The 19,877-nt window shown below is 37.0% G+C and overlaps 1 protein-coding gene across 4 annotated transcripts in view; it reads right to left on the minus strand.

Annotated features, from left to right (window-relative positions):
* Positions 1-19,877, minus strand: part of CRTAC1 (cartilage acidic protein 1) — a 1,047,407-nt gene that overhangs the window by 401,645 nt on the left and 625,885 nt on the right. For all 4 annotated transcript variants that reach the window (XM_053692551.1, XM_053692550.1, XM_053692553.1 and 1 more), the window contains exon 5: positions 17,029-17,185. In XM_053692551.1, coding sequence (XP_053548526.1) covers positions 17,029-17,185 — 157 coding nt within the window. The remainder of the gene's footprint in view (positions 1-17,028; positions 17,186-19,877) is intronic.

A 19,877-nucleotide genomic window follows, 5' to 3' on the forward strand; every position in this document is an offset into this window, starting at 1 on the left:
ATATATATATATATATATATATGTGTGCAAATAGGACAGGGGAATGTGTTTATGTATGAAACCATATTTTTATCAGATATTCTTTGAAATAGGATTGCAATTCTGATGTCAGGATTTGACTCAGAAACCCCCACAAATCGAATATACATCTCCAGGCTGAACTACAGACAGCATGTCCCAAGAAACAAAAGGGAAACATTTGCTTCTTAATTAGGAAATGCAAAACTCTGTACCCCATGCTATGAGTAAGGACGAGGTGTCTGGAATACCCTCTTGAAGCTGGTCAAAATCATAGGGAAAGTTTTTTATGCACATAGGTGTTAATTGCTCCTAAACATCAAATACACGTCTGTATTGCTAGCTAAACAGAAAATATGTTGTATTGTGACTTTTACAACTACTCATGGATTGACCCCATGCTATGTGGGTGGGGCAGTGAAGGCCTTAGCCAACAGACAAATGCTATGGTGTGAACTTAAAATTACTGAAAGCAGTGTGGGTTGAAGAATTAACATTTACAACCCCTGTTTAACACAGATTTTTCTGCTGAGCTAAACTTGTAAACTGGTTCCTGTTCGGCGTGAAATACCATTTACTCAAGCAAAGCTGATCTATTCTTATCATTGACTGCAAATTATACTTATTGGTATTTTCTGAGGTGAAAATATTCCTATCAAGGAATATTGGATATCGATTTGGTACTCTTTTTGGTAATGTATTAAAAGATTGCTATAACAAATAGATTTAAAGAGCAGATTGTACTTTTAAACTGTGTGTCATTGTTTTGGATAGTTCTTAGCTGGCCTGTTTGTATGCAAAAACAATTTAAAATAAGCATTCATTGGCCTCGCTTCCATTGAGTCGTTAAAAATGGAGCCGTAAGCTACCGAAGCGGACGACAGCTAAAAGTAATTTACGGCTCCATTTTAGTACCAGGTTTCCATTGAAAAGATTAGCGTGTTGCGCGCAGTCGCTCTTTTCGGCCGTACGTAAGTTTGCGTTGCCAACCGATGTCGGATTTGTCGAAAAGCGCGCCATAACAAGTGCATTGCCATGGTAACCCGACCTCTGTCTATAAGAATAACGGTTTGCGCCTGCGCTCTTTACCTGTGATCGCCTCTAGAGAGAAAGACACGGGAGCTAGTTGCGTTGGTAGGAGTTTTGGGTTTTTGAGAGTTGTTTGAGAGTTAGTGGAGAGTTTGATATTTGATTTTCATATATTCTTATTGTAGGCCTCATATAATATTAGGAACACACACACACACATCCATACATTAGTTAATTAACACACATTAGTTTATACACACACACACACATACACACTTTTATTTGATACAAACACATTCACATTTTTTTTTTCATTAACCCCCATATCCCCATCTTCCTTTATTACTCCTTTCATTAATCCCCTTATTCCACTTCCCATCCCCCCTTTGACTACCCTTCCCTTCCTCACTATATAACTTGTTTTTTTATATATACATTTTGCCCATCCTATATTTTTTTTTTTAACATCCCATATTTTTTGTTTCATTTGACTATATAGCTCACCCCTTTCTTAATTTGCATCCCTTATTATTTTTCTATAATTTTGTTCTAATCCTCCTTAGTTTTTCCTTTTTCATTTACATCCCTTTGTTTATTTTCACCCCCACATTTTATTTTTATTTTGAGGGATATAGAATAGAGATAGTTAGGGTCTAGATAGGTTAGGTAGTTAGTTTTGGGGCTATTTAATTTAGGGTTTAGTTAGGTGAATTAGTGTAGTTAGGTAAGCTAGGGACTTTAGTGTTAGGTTAGAGTTAGGGAGGAAGGAGAAAGGGATGGATAGGCCTAGTGGAGTTGGGAAGGGGGTGGCTAGGGGGAGGGCAGTGGTGAGGGTGGATAGAGGGAGGGGGAGGGGGGAAGTAGGGAGTAGTATGGGCAGGAATAGGGGCCGAGGTTTGGGTGGAGGATTTGTCCTTCCTCAAACCCTGGCAGAGGAGGGAAGGAGAGAGGGTGGAAGAGGAATGGAGGTGGGAGGAGTGAGGAGGAGTCAGCCTCAGCTAGGCACAAAAAGAAAAGGGAAAGTGGGGCAGACTGTGGCAACTGGGGGTGGGGCTGGTGGTAGCCTGTCACAGCCTGCAGGGACAGAGGAGGTAGAGAGGGCTGGTCCCCAGTCACAGGAGGGAGAGTCTGTGTCTGCTGGCCCTTCAGGTGTGAAGGGCAGGCTAAGAGAGGAGAGGTACTCTGAGGAGGAGAAGGAGGCTCTTGTTGAGGCATACTTGGAGAGGGCAGCTCAGCTGGAGAACCCTAACCTGAGGCCGGCTGTCCGGAATAAGCTGTGGGAGGAGATTCGAGTGGCAGTCAGCTGCTTAGGACGTAATCGTTCTACTGCCAGCATTAAACACCGCTATCATGACTGCAGGAGGGAAACCAAAGCTAAGCTGGCACAGCAGGCCAAATATGCACGTGGGACAGGTGGTGGTCCTAGCAAGAGAATACACCTAAGGTCATGGGAGGAGATGCTGTCCAATGTCATCTCGGATGAATCTGTTTACGGATGTAAGGGGACAATGGACACCTCTGTGCCACCTGAAGAGGTGTATGAAGGTGAATATTCAATATTAAATATAACCATATATGTGATGTATATATGTTGTATATCATAAATACCCATCTGTGTTTAGCTATGAATTTAAATTTACATAGTTGTATTTAATATGTTCAGCAAGCACTCTGTATTGTATATCTGCTCCGACAAGCAAGAATATTGATAATATAATATCCAAGAATATTAAGCATTTCATATAAATCATGTGTCATTGTCCTTAAAGGGACACTGTACCCAAAAATTTTATTTTGTGATTCAGATACAGCATGCAATTTTAAGCAACTTTCTAATTTACTCCTATTATGAATTTCTCTTCATTCTCTTGCTATCTTTATATGAAAAATAAGACATGTAAGCTTTTTTTTCTAGGTTCAGAACTCTGGACAGCAGTTTTTGATTGGTGGATGCATTTATCCACAAATCAGCAAGGACAACCTAGGTTGTTCACCAAAAATGGGCCACCATCTAAACTTACATTCTTGCATTTCAAATAAAGATACCAAGAGAATAAAGAACATTTGAAAATAGGAGTAAATCCGAAAGTTGAATAAAATTGCATGCTCTATCTGAAGCACAAAAGAAAATATTTGGGTACAGTGTCCCTTTAACAATGTTCCTTTAAGACACAGTCTATAAAGATTCCTCAGTTATGGTCATATATGCTTTGATTTTGTATGTGTGTATGTGTGTATGTGTATGTGTGTGTGTATGTGTGTGTGTGTATGTGTGTGTGTGTGTGTACATATATACACATAAATATGGAATATAATAGTCTGTGTTGTTATGCTACAAAGTAATATATTCTATTAGATAGATAATGTAAACATACCGTATATTTATTTGTAGGTTCCGAACAGGAGGAGTATGAAGCTGCACCAACACCACAGCAGGATGTTCCTACATTCACTGAGGAGGATGAGGATATCTATGGTGACACTACCTCCTATATCAGCCTCTTAGAAGATGATATGCAGCAGCCTAGGGCATATGAGGTGGAGGATGTATCATGCCCTTCTCCATCTACTTCGGAGACAACATTTCATGTTTTGGGTTCTGAACCCCAGCAGACTCATCCTCCTCAACAATGGCAGTTCATGCATACTTCGCAGCAACAAATGGCACAGCCCCCACAGCTGCACCCACCGCAGCAGATGATGCACCCCCCACAACATCCTCCTCAGCAGCAGATGATGCACCCCCCACAACATCCTCCTCAGCAGCAGATGATGCACCCACCACAACATCCTCCTCAGCAACAGATGATGCACCCACCACGACATCATTATCCTCAGCAGCAGATGATGCACCCACCACAGCAGCATACAGATCTGCATCATCTGTACTATATGCCTCCCACTCCTATGGCACAACAGGAATCCACACCACCACCCACTGCACCCACCAATGTATTGCCAACAGTGCCATCACAGACAACCTCACAGTCACCAATACGGAGAGACAGCCCTGGAACCAGCCAATTATTAGTTCCTGAGACACCAAATGTACAACAGGGTCCGGCACAGTCCCAGCAGGATGATCTACTGAGGCTCATACATAGAGAGCTTAGGCTGTCCAGGCTCCAGCAGCAGCAGGATTTGAGAAGGATACAGAGCCAAATGGACATCCATAATGCCTCACTCGTCCGCCTGGCAGAGGCAGTGGAGAGGCTCGCGGATAGGCCCCAAACTCCATCCTCCCTTGCATCCTCTGTCATCTCCCTGCAGGACCCTGAATCGCGGTTATTAGCCTCACATTCAGCTGGTGGGCGTCGCACAAGACGCCACACTGCCCCCCTAAGTACCTCTCCTCCAAAGGCAAAATCCCGCCGCAAGAATTAATTAATATTCTTTTTTTTCAACCCAAGATATATCATATCTAATTTTTGCACTAAAGCACTTTTTTAAGTGCGATTTTCATCTCATAAATATGCATCCATTTTTCTAATCCAAATTTGAACATATATCTTAATATTATTCTAATAGCTGTTTATCTGCTAAAAATGAACAGCTTTATTCATTTTTATTTCACATGATGTCAATTAATATGCAGGTGTACATTGTTGATAAATTTATGTGTCCTTTTATTGAGGATATCATATTATGCCGTTTAAGAATACTTGGGGATACGTGTCTGAAATTTATACAGTATATGCTATCTAACATAAGTCAACGTGACATGTGTAATTGTTATGATTTATATTCCACAAGCATATGTTGTTTGCTCCTTCAGATGAAGCTAATAAGGGTTATACAGTTATAGAAGAGTTGAAAAGTAAATACTCCTTCCTGTTGATATGGCCAAATACCTTGCATTCATTCTTATAGTCCTATGTGGAATGTAATATCTGAAATATATACCTATCATGACTAATACCTATCATGACTAATGCACTCCTTTTTGTCAAGATTATTATTCAATATTTAGAATAATTAGATAAATGTATCTTTAGGATATTTAAGCACTGATGTATATACAACATATATGTGATTGCCATGATATAGAGGTGATTAATACATTTTAATTGACATCATATGAACAGACACAGACTCTCCCTGGGACCAATGCACAATGCACTTTTAAAATGTTTCAATAACTCCATGTTAAAGACAATACTTCATATCTCTTGAAGTATGTAATATTAAGCACTTATGTATTTTGGTTAATAGTCTAAATATTGCAAATGTATTATCTGCTTTAGCAGACATGACATTACATATATTATATAAATATTAGTACTATGACACATTATAACTTTAATGTGTCATCGTTTTGTATTGAATAAATATGATTTTCACATTGAAAATTACATTTGAATGAGGGTAAATCTGTAATAATAAAACTCATCTTCATGATAAACAACTTATTTCCTTTGAATTATTTTTCTATATGTATTGAGATTATATATAGCATCCCTGGGCAAAGGTTTCATTTTGAATAGGTAGATATTTTATTTATTTTTATAATATTTTACCAGGAAAGATACATTGAGATTTCTATGGTTTTCAAGTATGTCCTGGGTCCACAAAACATTGCATTGATACAATGGGTACAATAAAATAAAAAAAATAATAATACACCATATATGCACAAAAATTTAACATAGAACCGGTAGGAAATATATAATCAACAATGACAGGTGCATTCTGTTTTGAGATATGTAGAGAGGGATCTCTTAAAGGATATTAGGCATGGGGAAGGTTTGAAAGTGTGCGGGAGGTCGTTCCATAATTGTGGTGCTTGCATATATTTTTATATGCACATACATATTGAAATTTCTATGACAACATGGGTACAAATATTCCTATACATAGGACCAATAAATGTAGCATATATAATGTTATTTGTACATTGAAACACTCATAATTTTTTTGTGATTTGCTATTTCAATGAGAAACAGGCCTCAAAAAGCTCTTTTTTCCTCCTTTACACCTAGTTGAGCTGGGGGTAATATTTCTCAATGTATCGACAGCCTCCGACAGTGTATTAACGGTTAGCGCTTTCAATGGAAACCTGGTATAATTTATCGATTAACAGCTTCTATTACTTTCTATGGGACGCGAAAATCTTTTCGGCAGCCGAAGTCCGGCAGCCGATATTGAGGTATAACGCGCCATTGGAAACAGTCGTTAAACGCTATTGCTTTCGACAGCATATTTAACGGTTTGCGAGTGCACGCAAACTGAATTACGACTCAATGGAAGCGAGGCCATTGTTGCTGGGTTTGGCAGAGTCAGAGAAATAAATTGTATTTTAAATTGGTAGTCACAGCCTATATATTGTTTAAATTTGTATCTGGTAGGCTAAGTAATTTATCTGTGCAAGTTCTGATATTGTAAATTAATATTGTATTAGGATACATTGCAGTTAAATAGCAGAATATATATTTTATCATGTTGATTATAAGCACTGAATTGTATCGCTTGGATGCTAAAAGATAAAAATTTTAGTCTCATTGTGTAAACTGAATGAAAGGCTATTTGTAAATAAGGCTGGTTTTAAAGGTAAGCGTGTATGAACTTTGCATAGCATATTTAAATAGTTTTCAAGCGCATATAATATTGTGTCATATTCTGGTATTGCAAATATATTGCAAAATGTTCATGGATATTAACTAAATAAAAGAATTCAGGTATTTATATTAATTGTATGGTTTCTAGTAGATGCATGTTGGTTAAGGGTTTCTATTTTTAAGGATAATTATTATTTGTATTGTGTTATAACCCTGCCATAAGCTGATATATTATTTGGAGAGCACTACTTAGATTTTCATAAATATACTGACAACTATATCCAATTGATATTTTGAATTTTATTTAGAAGCCAGACACCAGATCCCAATCGTGTGAGTATATATTATTCACTCTGCAGATGCTTGTGTATACTACGTGATTGTGAATCATTCTAAGTAGAATCATTGGTAGTATCCTTTGAGCCTTTCTTGACTCCCTTTCTGTGGACCATCACCTCCAACTATCCACATACCTTTAAATCAGTCTGGGAGAAAACTGAGGTTTGTTTGCAGTCACAGCTCCAGAGGGGAGTATTATTCCTTCCATTTTGTTAAATCTGTATTCTTTGTTTTACAAATACAATGATATGGGCATCTTCCCAGACCAGGCAGGCAGCAAACTCCATTAGAGGTTACTTACACATATAAATAATGCAGCAGCTGAGGTACATTTGGTACTGGGTAAAATTGCAGCAAACAGAAAAACAGCAAATGTTGTTGCTTGTTTTGGTCAAGAAGTGAAAAGCCCCCACCCTTCTTCAAGGCCTGCCAATAGAGTTTGGGTAGGGTTGCCAGCCCCCAATTCAGTGATTGGGCACAATGGTAGATGGGGGCCACCCAAGGCTTCCCCAAAAAGTTCTACCTCACCCCCCACTTTTGTTTCCACAATGTATATTTTCCATAATTAAGCAGTCATTTTACCCCTTGGCTGCCAGTAATAAACAAATAATTTTACCTCTTTGGCTGCCAGTAACATTCAAACACAGAAGTGATTTGACCCCATTGACTGTCCTTCATTTCTTTCAGCTCCATATTTGTAATGAGTTTATGAATAGAAGGCCTTTTACATTTAGCTAACACTCAGGAACTTTAAAAAAACTGAACATTAAAGTGTCCAGTATTTTTGTGAGAATTATACTGGACAGCTTACTAAAAAAACAGGACTGTCCGGCTGAATACTGGACACCTGGCAACCTTAGGTGTGGGTCCTAAAATCATTACAATTACTTGCTTTCAAGTCAATTAGATTTTAAATGCAAAGTTAAACCCATTTTGCATCATTTGACAACCCAGTGATAATGCATTTGTGATACAAAACTTCTGCCTAGGCATAATTAAATACCAATATTAATATAATAAAAAAAACACTTTTCAAGCAGCTTTTCAATGCTTGCTCACTTAATTCAATGGCCGACACTTATACTGGACTGTGCTCTTGCTTTACTTTATATAAGTAGTTGACCCATAGTGGTGTTTACAGTCAGTTTGATGTTTGTTGCTTGGTTTAGTTGAAGTATATGGTTTTAAGGCCATGCGTCAAACATGTATTATGATTATGATGACAGATTAGTAAAACGGCCATAATTCAGAAATATACGCTAAGTCAAATATCGAAAAAACAGACTTAAAAGGGGCGGTCTACTTGATTTTTTTTTTTATTTCTTGCCCATTCTCCAGCTTTTCATGGCCAACATTGTTAAATTAATATACTTTATAAACTCTTAGTTTATTTGTTTCTAAGCCCCAGCAGGCTTCCTCTATCTCTTTTTAAATCTTGTACAACAGCTAGACAGTGCTATTTCATGTATGCCATATAGATAACATTGTGTTCACTCCCGTGGAGAATGAAATGGTTATGCAAGAAACAGCACTGATTGGCTAAAATACAAGATTGTAAAAAGCACTGAGATAGGGGGCAGTATGCAGGGCTTAGATACTGGTAATCATAGAGATAAAAACCATATTAATATAACAGTGTTGGTTATGCAAACCTGATGATTGGGTAATAAAGGAATTATCTATTTTTTTAAAACAATAACAATATGCAAGTAGACTATCCCTTTAAATTCAAAATTTTATATATTTCTTGCACACTTAAAACAAGTTGGTTTGGGTTTTGCTGCACATATTGACAAAAACATAGTGAATCACCAGACACATTCTTCAGACCTACAAACTGATATGTTTTAAACAGTGGGATCGATTCCAATAACATTTATAATCTGTTTTGCTGCTCCCAATACACATTTTGTTTTCAACAATCAACAATCCAAAACCTTAACAGCATTTCTATATTACAAAAATATGAGCGGATATTGGAAAATTCAGCCGTAGGATGCATGGACAACACCAGCAATAGACATTACAACCCATCTGACATCAGGTTATCGAGTAAGAGCTATTGGAGCACTAATTTATTGCACACGATAAATAGCCAGCCATTACTAGTGGCTGGTTATTTCTACCACAACCTCGCAGGAGCAATTAGTGCTTATAAAACTGACCAGAGATCAGATCTCTGGTTAATTTTATAAATGTGCCCCAAATGCCCCCAAAATACAGTGTCTATTTTATTAAAAAATAAAAATTGTAGCATTTTTATTTTTTAATAAAATAACTGCACCAGACAGTTTTTGGGGGCTAAAGTTGGTGGGAGTGAAAAGTGCCTTTATATTGTGGTCTGCTGGAACTGTGTGTTCCCTGTAAATATATATGTTTATGCTTAGAGGAATGTGGCTGCACCTCACTGACGAGGCCCATAGTAGGCCGAAACGATCGTCTGGGGTTGTCATGTTCCTTGTCATGTTCCTTGTTCAGAGGAGAATTGCCTGGTATTTCGGGGCTGGACTGACCTTACTTGGCGGGATCAGACTGATATACTTCAGGAAAGTTTTCTTCTGTGAAAAGCACACTGGTCTAAAAGAGGCTGCTTCCGGGTGGTAAATCGCCATAGAACAAGCCACTGAGCTGTTGTTCGTTCCTGGTAGAGCGCTTCTCTCTTTGTATGCAAATTATTATGACCCTGGGGAAGTCTCCCTATGGGTGATGGGGGAAACCAGACGTGGACTCCTTGCCCAGTGTGCTTAGAGGAATGTGGCTGCACCTCACTGACGAGGCCCATAGAAGGCCGAAACGATCGTCTGGGGTTGTCATGTTCCTTGTTCAGAGGAGAATTGCCTGGTATTTCGGGGCTGGACTGACCTTACTTGGCGGGATCAGACTGATATACTTCAGGAAAGTTTTCTTCTGTGAAAAGCACACTGGTCTAAAAGAGGCTGCTTCCGGGTGGTAAATCGCCATAGAACAAGCCACTGAGCTGTTGTTCGTTCCTGGTAGAGCGCTTCTCTCTTTGTATGCTTATATAGTACATATATATTTATCTGTTAATATATGTATATATACAAATTAACACAAATATATATGTATATAATCATATACATTAATATTTCATTTGCTGATATCGCTGTGTGACTTAGCCCCTTCGATGCGGTTAGGTTCTGTGGAGTCGGCATCAGAACAAGGCTCCCATTGGAGCCTATGGAAGTGCACTCTCATGAGCGCAATGCTTCAGTGAAATGGCAACGTGAGGTTGAGTTCACATTGCACCTCACCAGTAATACCAGCGCACATTTGCGTGCGCTGGTATTACAAAGTGGAGCACAAATATTGCTTTAGAGAAAGCGATATTTTGCACTCCATTTATAATCTGGCCCTAAATATCAACCATAAAACTGAGACATCGAGTTCTACAGCCAAAGGAACTTGATAAATGCTCAAAACCCACAGATCTATTGTTAAAATACATGGGCTAATGATACGTGCATGCTCAAATGGAAAAAAACAAGATGATACAGCCCATGCTAACAACGGCGGTGGCCCTTTGTAATGGTGATGATAGATTTGCACCAAATACTAAATTATACTAAATATATCATCACCATCAGTATGTACAGGTAAATACATGAATAAAACATATCTACAATATATTGACAGAGGCGATATCAATAACAATGTATAATTAAATCTATTTAAAAAATAGCAAATGCCCCTCTATCCAGATGCAAAAATACACACACTTGGGGGCTGATTTATCATTTGTCGAACGGGAATGATTCACTTTAGCGGATCATGTCCACCCGACATCGATAAATGCTGGCTGCATACACTGTCGGCATTTTATTATTGCACAAGCTTTTCTCGTGAAATGCTTGTACAATACCGCCCCCTGCACATTCGTGGCCAATCGGCCGCTAGCAGGGGGTGTCAATCAACCCGATCGTATCTGATTGGGCTGATTGCTGCTGCCGCCGCCTCAGAGGTGGCAGATGAGTTAATGAGCAGCAGTCTTATGACCGCTGCTTCTTAACTTACATTTCCAGCAATCTGGAAAGTACGGGGTAGATAGCAGCATCCACTGCTTGTTAAAGGGACACTGAACTCATTTTTTCTTTTGTGATTCAGATAGAGCATGAAATTTTAAGCAATTTTCTAATCTACTCCTATTATCAAATTTTCTTCATTCTCTTGGTATCTTTATTTGAAATGCAAGAATGTAAGTTTAGATGCCGGCCCATTTTTGGTGAACAACCTGGGTTGTTCTTGCTGATTGGTGGATAAATTCATCCACCAATAAAAAAGTGCTGTCCAGAGTTCTGAATAAAAAAAAGCTTAGTTGCCTTCTTTTTCAAATAAAGATAGCAAGAGAACGAAGAAAAATTGATAATAGGAGTAAATTAGAAAGTTGCTTAAAATTGAATGCTCTATCTGAATCACAAAATAATAAATTTGGGTTCAGTGTCCCTTTAAATCTACCCCATGGACTCAATTAAGCCTATTAATTCTATCAACATACGATAAAAAGAAGCATTCACTGATTGGTGCCGTGGTGCATGTTAGTCATATTGTCAATGTTTCTGATTGGCTGTAGAGGTGATAGGGATGTGATTTAAGGCAAAGAGCGCAAATCTGCAATTTTAGATTTGCATGGGTGTTTTGTTTGCTTATCCGTTCTGATGTTTGTGATCAAGAGCCATTATCGTTTATTCAGGGTCACGTGGGAAAATGGAGATCAAATTTTGTGACGGTTACCAAGCTCGGCTGTGTATGACTTATTTGTTAAAAAAAAAAGTCTGATCCCATTTTTTTTTTATATATAAAAAAATAAATAAAATAAGAAAGATTTGAATGGACCCTAGTATTTTGGTGCACACATACAATCAATAGTATTTTTTTTTTTTTTTTTTTTTTTTGCAAAATGGTATTTGAAGTTAAATGAATTGAGCTGTAGAATCAAAACAGGATTTGAAGCCAGAAAATATGCTGAAAGCAGAGACTAAAATGATTTCACAATGATAGGATCACCTGTTAACTGGAGATTGCCTATCAATTTGACTGACAAGAGCCTATCATAAATGCTTCGGTAAAGGATTTCCAGGAGTTGCTGTCTGAGATCAACATAATTCTTTACCATGAGTCTGCCTCTTCTGACTTGCAGAGATAGATGAGCCAATGTCATAGTGCAGATAATGAACAGACAAGCATTCCAAAGGGAAGGTCAAAAACTGGAAATTAGGAATTCCAGTTATGAGTCTTTAAAGTGACCATAAATGTCTCTATGAATTGCTCTGGCCATAAAGCCGACATGCGATGAAAATAATCTTAAATGATTACACTTGCTTAATAAACGCTTTGTGATATAGATGCAGCGCAAGGAATTGAAACACTGCGCTATTTTTGGCTAACAATCTGCCACATTGCGCATAAAAAGGCTATTTCCCGTCTTATCCTGAATATTCAAAAATGACAAGAAAAGGATGCAATTTAGGCAAAATGTATCTGCAGTGCCTGAGTCAGCTGGCTCTCAGATAATCTGTTGTTATAATGCATAACAGTGTTTCTCCTCTCCAGATGCGAGTACCCATAGAGGAAAGTCATTGTTCTTAAATATCCCTAACTACAATATGTAAATATTACTGATTTAACCCCCTCACTTCCATTTATGATTAAAAAAAAAACTTTCTGCCTTCATTTCATACAGAACAGTGGTTTATTTAGGGCATACACAAATCTCCCTGCACACCCCATTCCAGTTAGTTTTATATTACATTGCATGACTTTTACACAGCTAAGCAGTTTTTAACTCCTTCCTGTCAAATACACAGATCAATGTTTAACCACCTTTTTATCAGAAGCCCATAACATGCAGTCATTTAAAGGGACATTTTACTTCTGAATTATTATTGTTTAAAACTATAGATAATGTATTACCCATTCCCCAGTTTTGCATAACCAACTTGGTTATATTAATACACTTTTTACCTCTGTGATTACTTTGTATCGAAGCCTCTGCAGTCTGCCCCCTTGTTTAATTTATTTTGAAATAATTTTAGCCAATCAGTGCAGACTCATACGTAACTCCACGGCAGTGAGCATAATGTTATCTATAGGGCACACATGAACTAGCGCTATCTAGCTGTGAAAAACTGTAAAAATTAGATAAGCATATAAGCCTACCTAGGTTCTCACTTTCAACAAAGAATATCAAGAGAACAAAGCATGTTTAATGATAAAAATAAATTGTAAATTTGTTTAAAATTGCATGCCCTACCTGAATCATTAAATTTACTGTCCGTTTAATTGCTTACTTATCATTATCCCACAAGGTACAGAGATTTAAAGGGACTGTAAAGTTAAAATTAAACTTAAATAGACTGGAGAGAGCATGAAATGTTTAATAAATTTCCAATTTACATCTGTTATACATTTTGCGTAGTTCTCTTTGTATCTTTTATTAAAGAGTAATCCTAGGTGAGCTCAGGAGCCTGCACGTGCCTCTATCCATCTGGCAGCAGTGTTTACAACATTGTTTATAGCACTGTTATACATGGACACAAACACTGCTGCCTTAGACTGCTAAAGACTTGTGAACGCTCCTGAGTTCTATCAGGCTATCTAGCATTAAGATACCAAGAGAACAAAGCAAATTTGATGATAGAAGTAAATTGGAAAGTTGTTTAAACCCTAAATTGGAAAGTTGTTTAAGCTCTATCTGAATCATGAAAGTTTAATTCTGACTTTGCTGTCCCTTTAACCCTCATATAGCTAGTGGCACAACCCTATAGAAGGGATTTAATTTCCACATTGCCTGTGAAACAGCCAAAGCAGATATGTAATATCCATATTGACAGAAACAAACATAGTGCAGGAATGTCAACCCTGAAATTTGCCACCAATACACACAGAGTAGCATTTTTTTTTATAGTTGTCTGTACAAAGCAGCAAATTAACCTCCTCAATTCAAGTAATAGATATACAGCAGGGATTTCATTCCCATTTGTCAGTAACAGTTCTTTAACCCTCATATTGCCAGCTGCCCAACGCGATACAAGGAAAGTCATCCTCTTATTGCAAGTCATATACAAACAGCATGAATTTAACTCCTGTATTGCCTATAAGAGACACAGATAAATTAACTAACCCAAGAATGGCCATTAACATACGCATGTACATAGAGCATGGACTTAACACATTGGGCTCCAGGTAAATCGTTTCAGGCTATAGTAACGTAACAGCAGCCTTTTACATGGCGGATAGAAATCATCCAGATCCAATCTGATTGGGATGATTAACAGCCCTTGCTAGCATCCAACTGGCCACCATCGAGCAGGAGGCGTCATTGCACAAGGATATCCTGTACTCTTGTACCAATGTCCAGCAAATCCTGTCCGCCCAAGTTTAATAAATCAAGCCCATTGACTCTTCAATGGTTCAGATTCTAGTGCCCCTTAATGTCAATGGAAGGACATATGATAAATTTGTTAAGCCCCAAAACACTTCAACACTGTTTATTTTACCTATCAAATAGTTAATACCTGTAGTAAGCAGAGGGAATAGGTGTAAAAGGATCAGTGTTCCACACAGAGAATTTTGCCAGCCAGGTCACATTATGAAGTAGCTGGGTGGGGGCAGAATAATTATTTCAAATATTTTAACATTTTCTGCTATCCAAAGCTCAAATTATTTGCATAATTCAACATTGATTTATGTAATGATGTGTACAATAAATATTGAATTATTTTAATATTAGCTCATTTTAGCTTGATATTAGCTACAATTTCCATTTCTGTCCGATTAAAAGGTTACTGGAACAGAAATGAAAAAAGAAAAAAAAACTGAAACTGTAAGTGGGTGCTAATATCAGCAAAATCATATCATTTCTGAGGCTTTAAATTTATAAGAATGATAGGTAAGTGGTTATTTTCTGCCATAAAATGATATGCTTGAGAATACTTGATGAATATATACTGAAAGAAGGTGGTTAAGTAAATAATGTCTATGAAACAATCTTGATAACCCTAGGACATTTATACAACATTTGGAGACTGGTGCACCCATTAAAAAGGTAATGTAAGAACACCGATCATGCACCCTCTACACATAGGAGATACACAATTAAGCAATGAAGCACAAGCACTGTACTGCGGATAACAAAGGAGTCAAAATGGGCCCCTCCTAAAATCTGAGTGCATTAGTGTAAATAATATATTTACATACCATAGTGCCTTACTTCATTGTGGCAACATGAATGACAATATTCTGTTGTAATATAAGTTTCTGCATCAACAAAAAATAATTATTTTAGATCGAAAAAGGCCTGAATGTTGCTGTGCTCAAAATTACAGCTTGAAGTTTTTATCCATATGGATTTAGATACTGTATCTGGTAGAAATAAGTTAGCTCCTATTTAAAGGTCCTCCTGACCCAACAATGGAGAAATGTTACTAATCGAATAAAATACCACAGCATCATAACCTACTAATAAAAGAAGGGTTTCTGAGAGCCGTGCTTATAAACCAGTGTACAGAGGAAAAGAAAATAATGTACCTGTAAATAAATGCATTTGCGTCTTATACTCATGGACACACTAAACGAAGAAAATCATTTTTTTTTGCCAATATCTAAATAAGCCTAAAGCAAACTAAGGAAAGAGCTTATGGGTTAACACAGCATATGGTGAGAAAGTAATAAGAAAACCGATATATCCTCTGTACACTGATTCCCTCCTTGTCTTGGAAAGAGAATAGGTCAACCTTCATTAGCAGAATGTCTCACCTCTGGAGCCATTGCTAGGATGAAAACTCTACAAATGTGACGTTATTAGAGCAAAGGACTTGAACTCACATTTCCAAAAAGTCACACTAAATGCATATATACACACATTGCACCCTCTATATGCATACATACACACACTATAACCATGCATACACACCTACACACTAAACACATACAAACTACAGCCCCTACATGCATATATACACACATTGCACCCTCTATATGCATACATACACACACTATAACCATGCATACACACCTACACACTAAACACATACAAACTACAGCCCCTACATGCATATATACACACATTGCACCCTCTATATGCATACATACACACACTATAACCATGCATACACACCTACACACTAAACACATACAAACTACAGCCCCTACATGCATATATACACACATTGTGCCCTCTATATGCATACATACACACACTATAACCATGCATACACACCTACACACTAAACACATACAAACTACAGCCCCTACATGCATATATATACACACATTGCACCCTCTATATGCATACATACACACACTATAACCATGCATACACACTAAACACATACAAACTACAGCCCCTACATGCATATATACACACATTGTGCCCTCTATATGCATACATACACACACTATAACCATGCATACACACCTACACACTAAACACATACAAACTACAGCCCCTACATGCATATATACACACATTGCACCCTCTATATGCATACATACACACACACTATAACCATGCATACACACCTACACACTAAACACATACAAACTACAGCCCCTACATGCATATATACACACATTGCACCCTCTATATACATGCATACACACCTACACACTAAACATATACAAACTACAGCCCCTACATGCATATATACACACTACACCCACTACATATATACTGCACCTACATATACACAAACATACACACACACACTACACCAACACCCAAACTAAACACACACAATGAATACAAGCACACGTTGTGCACACACAGACTGTATGCACATTAAAACACACGCTACACACACACACCTCTAAACCAATTCAGATAAATTGAGATTGTTAATGCTTTTTAACTAGAATTTGAATTATCTTGCACTACAGTATATTTAATCTATAGTGGTTCCATTCTTAAATCTTTCAAATAGTACTGTAAAAGACCTGTAATACAATGTCAATCTGCTATAATTATCTTAATATAACCAGCACCGTGGAACCCAAATCTGTTTATAACAATAACGTTTTGTTTTTCTGCAGATTAGTTTAAACATGTGAGATAAAAAAACATCCCCAGTACCTGTGTACTTATTTACACCAGCTTCTGCAGCAACATTGGACAGCACAATGATTCCGCTAGAAAAATCGCTGGCCGCTTCATCTGCTTCAATCAATGCATGCGGACCCACATTTCCATTTGCATAGTTTGCAATATAGATGGAGTATCGTCCAGTGCCCTGAAAAAGTAGTAAAAAATGTTATGAGAAACTGGGAGTAGACAAAGTACAGTTAGAATTATAATTTGTATACAGCATTCACATATTCTGAGCTCAAAGGGACAGTCAACACCAGAATTTTTGTTGTTTAAAAAGTAAGATATTCCCTTTATTACCCATTCCCCAGTTTTGCATAACCAACACAGTTATAATAATACACGTTTTACCTCTGTAATTATCTTGTATCTAAGCCTCTGCTGACTGCCCCCTTATTTCAGTTCTTTTGACAGATATGCAGTTTAGCCAATCAGTGCTCAGTCCTAGGTCACTTTACGTGCATGAGCTCAATGTTATCTATATGAAACATGTGAACTAATGCCCTCTAGTGGTCAAAATGTATTCAGATTAGAGGCAGTCTTCAAGGTCTAAGAAATTAGCATATGAACCTCCTAGGTTTAGCTTTCAACTAAGAATACCAAGAGAACAAAGCAAAATTGGTGATAAAAGTAAATTGAGAAGCTGTTTAAAATTGCATGCTCTATCTGAATCATGAAAGTTTTTTTTGGACTTGACTGTCCCTTTAAAAGGACATTACAGTAATGTTGTTATACATACGAAGTATCAAAAGGGCCTTAAAGTTTCATAATTCAGATAAAGCAGCAATTAAAAAAAAACTTCCAATATACTTCTATTATCAAAAAATGCTATTTTTTTTATACAAACACTTTTTGAGGTGCTTGCTCCTATTGAGCATGTGCAAAAGTGTTCAGTATATACTTGCATGCATTTTGTGATTGGCTGAAGGCTGTCACATGATACAGGGGATGGAAAATTTGATTAACTGTGAAATTTGCTTGAAAATATTCTACTGCTCATTTCAAATTAAAGGGACAGTCAACAGCAGAATTGCTGTTGTTTTAAAAGATAGATAATCCCTTAATTACCAATTCCCCAGTTTTGCATAACCAACACACTAATAATTATACACGTTTTACCTTTGTAATTACCTTGTATCTAAGCCTCAGCAGACTGCCCCCTTATTTCAGTTCTTTTCACAGACTTGCAGTTTAGCCAATCAGAGCTGTCTTCATGGTAAATTCACATGAATGAGCTCAATGTTATCTATATGAAACACGTGAACTAATGCCTTCTAGTTTTGAAAAACTATCAAAATGCATTTAGATTAGAGGCAGCCTTCAAGGTCTAAGAAATTAGCATATGAACCTCCTAGGTTTAGCTTTCAACTAAGAATACCAAGAGAACAAATTGGTGATAAAAGTAAATTGGAAAGTTGTTTAAAATTACATTCCCTATTTGAAACATGAAAGTTTTGTTTGGACTTGACTGTCCCTGTAAGTGCTATTTCTTGACTTTTTATTGTGTATCTGCCAGTTATTTAATTCTACTATATTTAAAGGGACAGTCTAGTATAAATTAAACTTCCATTATTAAGATAGGACTTTTAATTTTAATCAACTTTCAAATTTACTTTTATCATCAAATTTGCTTTTATCTCTTGGTATTCTTATTTTAAACTAAACATAGGTAGGCTCATATGCTAATTTCTAAGCCCTTGAGGGCTGCCTCTTATCACATGCTTTTTAAATCTGTTTTCAACACAAAGAGACAGAAAGTACACGTGAGCCATATATAGATAACACTGTGTTCAGGCACAGGGGGTTATTTAAGATTTAAAAGAAGTATTTTTCCAGCCACCAGTTAAACTTTAAAAAGACCTTTATTCATTTCTTACAGGGTCCATCATATCAACAACGTTTCAAACCTATGCCAGGTTCTTAATCATGTCAGTAGACATGATTAAGAACCTGGCATAGGTTTGAAACGTTGTTGATATGATGGACCCTGTAAGAAATGAATAAAGGTCTTTTTAAAGTTTAACTGGTGGCTGGAAAAATACTTCTTTTGGATACATATTGGGGTCTGGCTAACCCTTTTCCTGTGCCCCAGAAGGTAAATAGGTGCTGTCTTTCACTATCACAGTTATTTAAGATTTAGCACAACACAATGCTAAATTTAAGACAATAGATAGTAAACAGTCACAGTCATGTGATCAGGGGGATGGAAGAAGGTTCCTAGATACAAGGTAATCACAGAGATAAAAAGTATATTAATATAACTGTGTTGGTTATGCAAAACTGGGGAATGGGTAATAAAGAGATTATCTATCTTTTAAAACAATAACAATTCTATGGTAGAATGTCCCTTTAAGTATTGCATTGCAAAATTACCTGCATGTTAAACATATTTAATTTAATTTATTAGCAATATTTAAATAACTATGCACTCCATGGACATACCCATTGTAAAGCCTTGAGTATATATTATCCCTTCCGCTGTGGCCAACTAGGGATAGATATAAATAAGCCATAACACTGATAAGCAATCACTTTTAAGTCATGTTACTATCTTTATTTAAAAAGCAGGAATTTGAAGCTTAGGAACCAGCCCATTTTAGGTTCAGCACCATGAATAGTTACATTTAGCAAACCAATAACCAAAAATGGGCCGGTTCCTATGCGTTAAATTCCTGCTTTTCAAATAAAGATAGCAAGAGAACAAATAAATATTGATAATAGGAATATATTAGAAAGCTGCTTAAAATTGCATGATCTTTCTGAACCATTAAAGAAAAAAATTGGGTTCAGTAACCCTTTAACAATGTAAAAGAACATTTACCTAACTGCACAATAAG

Source organism: Bombina bombina, chromosome 9 (assembly GCF_027579735.1).
Source record: "Bombina bombina isolate aBomBom1 chromosome 9, aBomBom1.pri, whole genome shotgun sequence".
In the NCBI taxonomy this organism is placed as follows: Eukaryota; Metazoa; Chordata; class Amphibia; order Anura; family Bombinatoridae; genus Bombina; species Bombina bombina.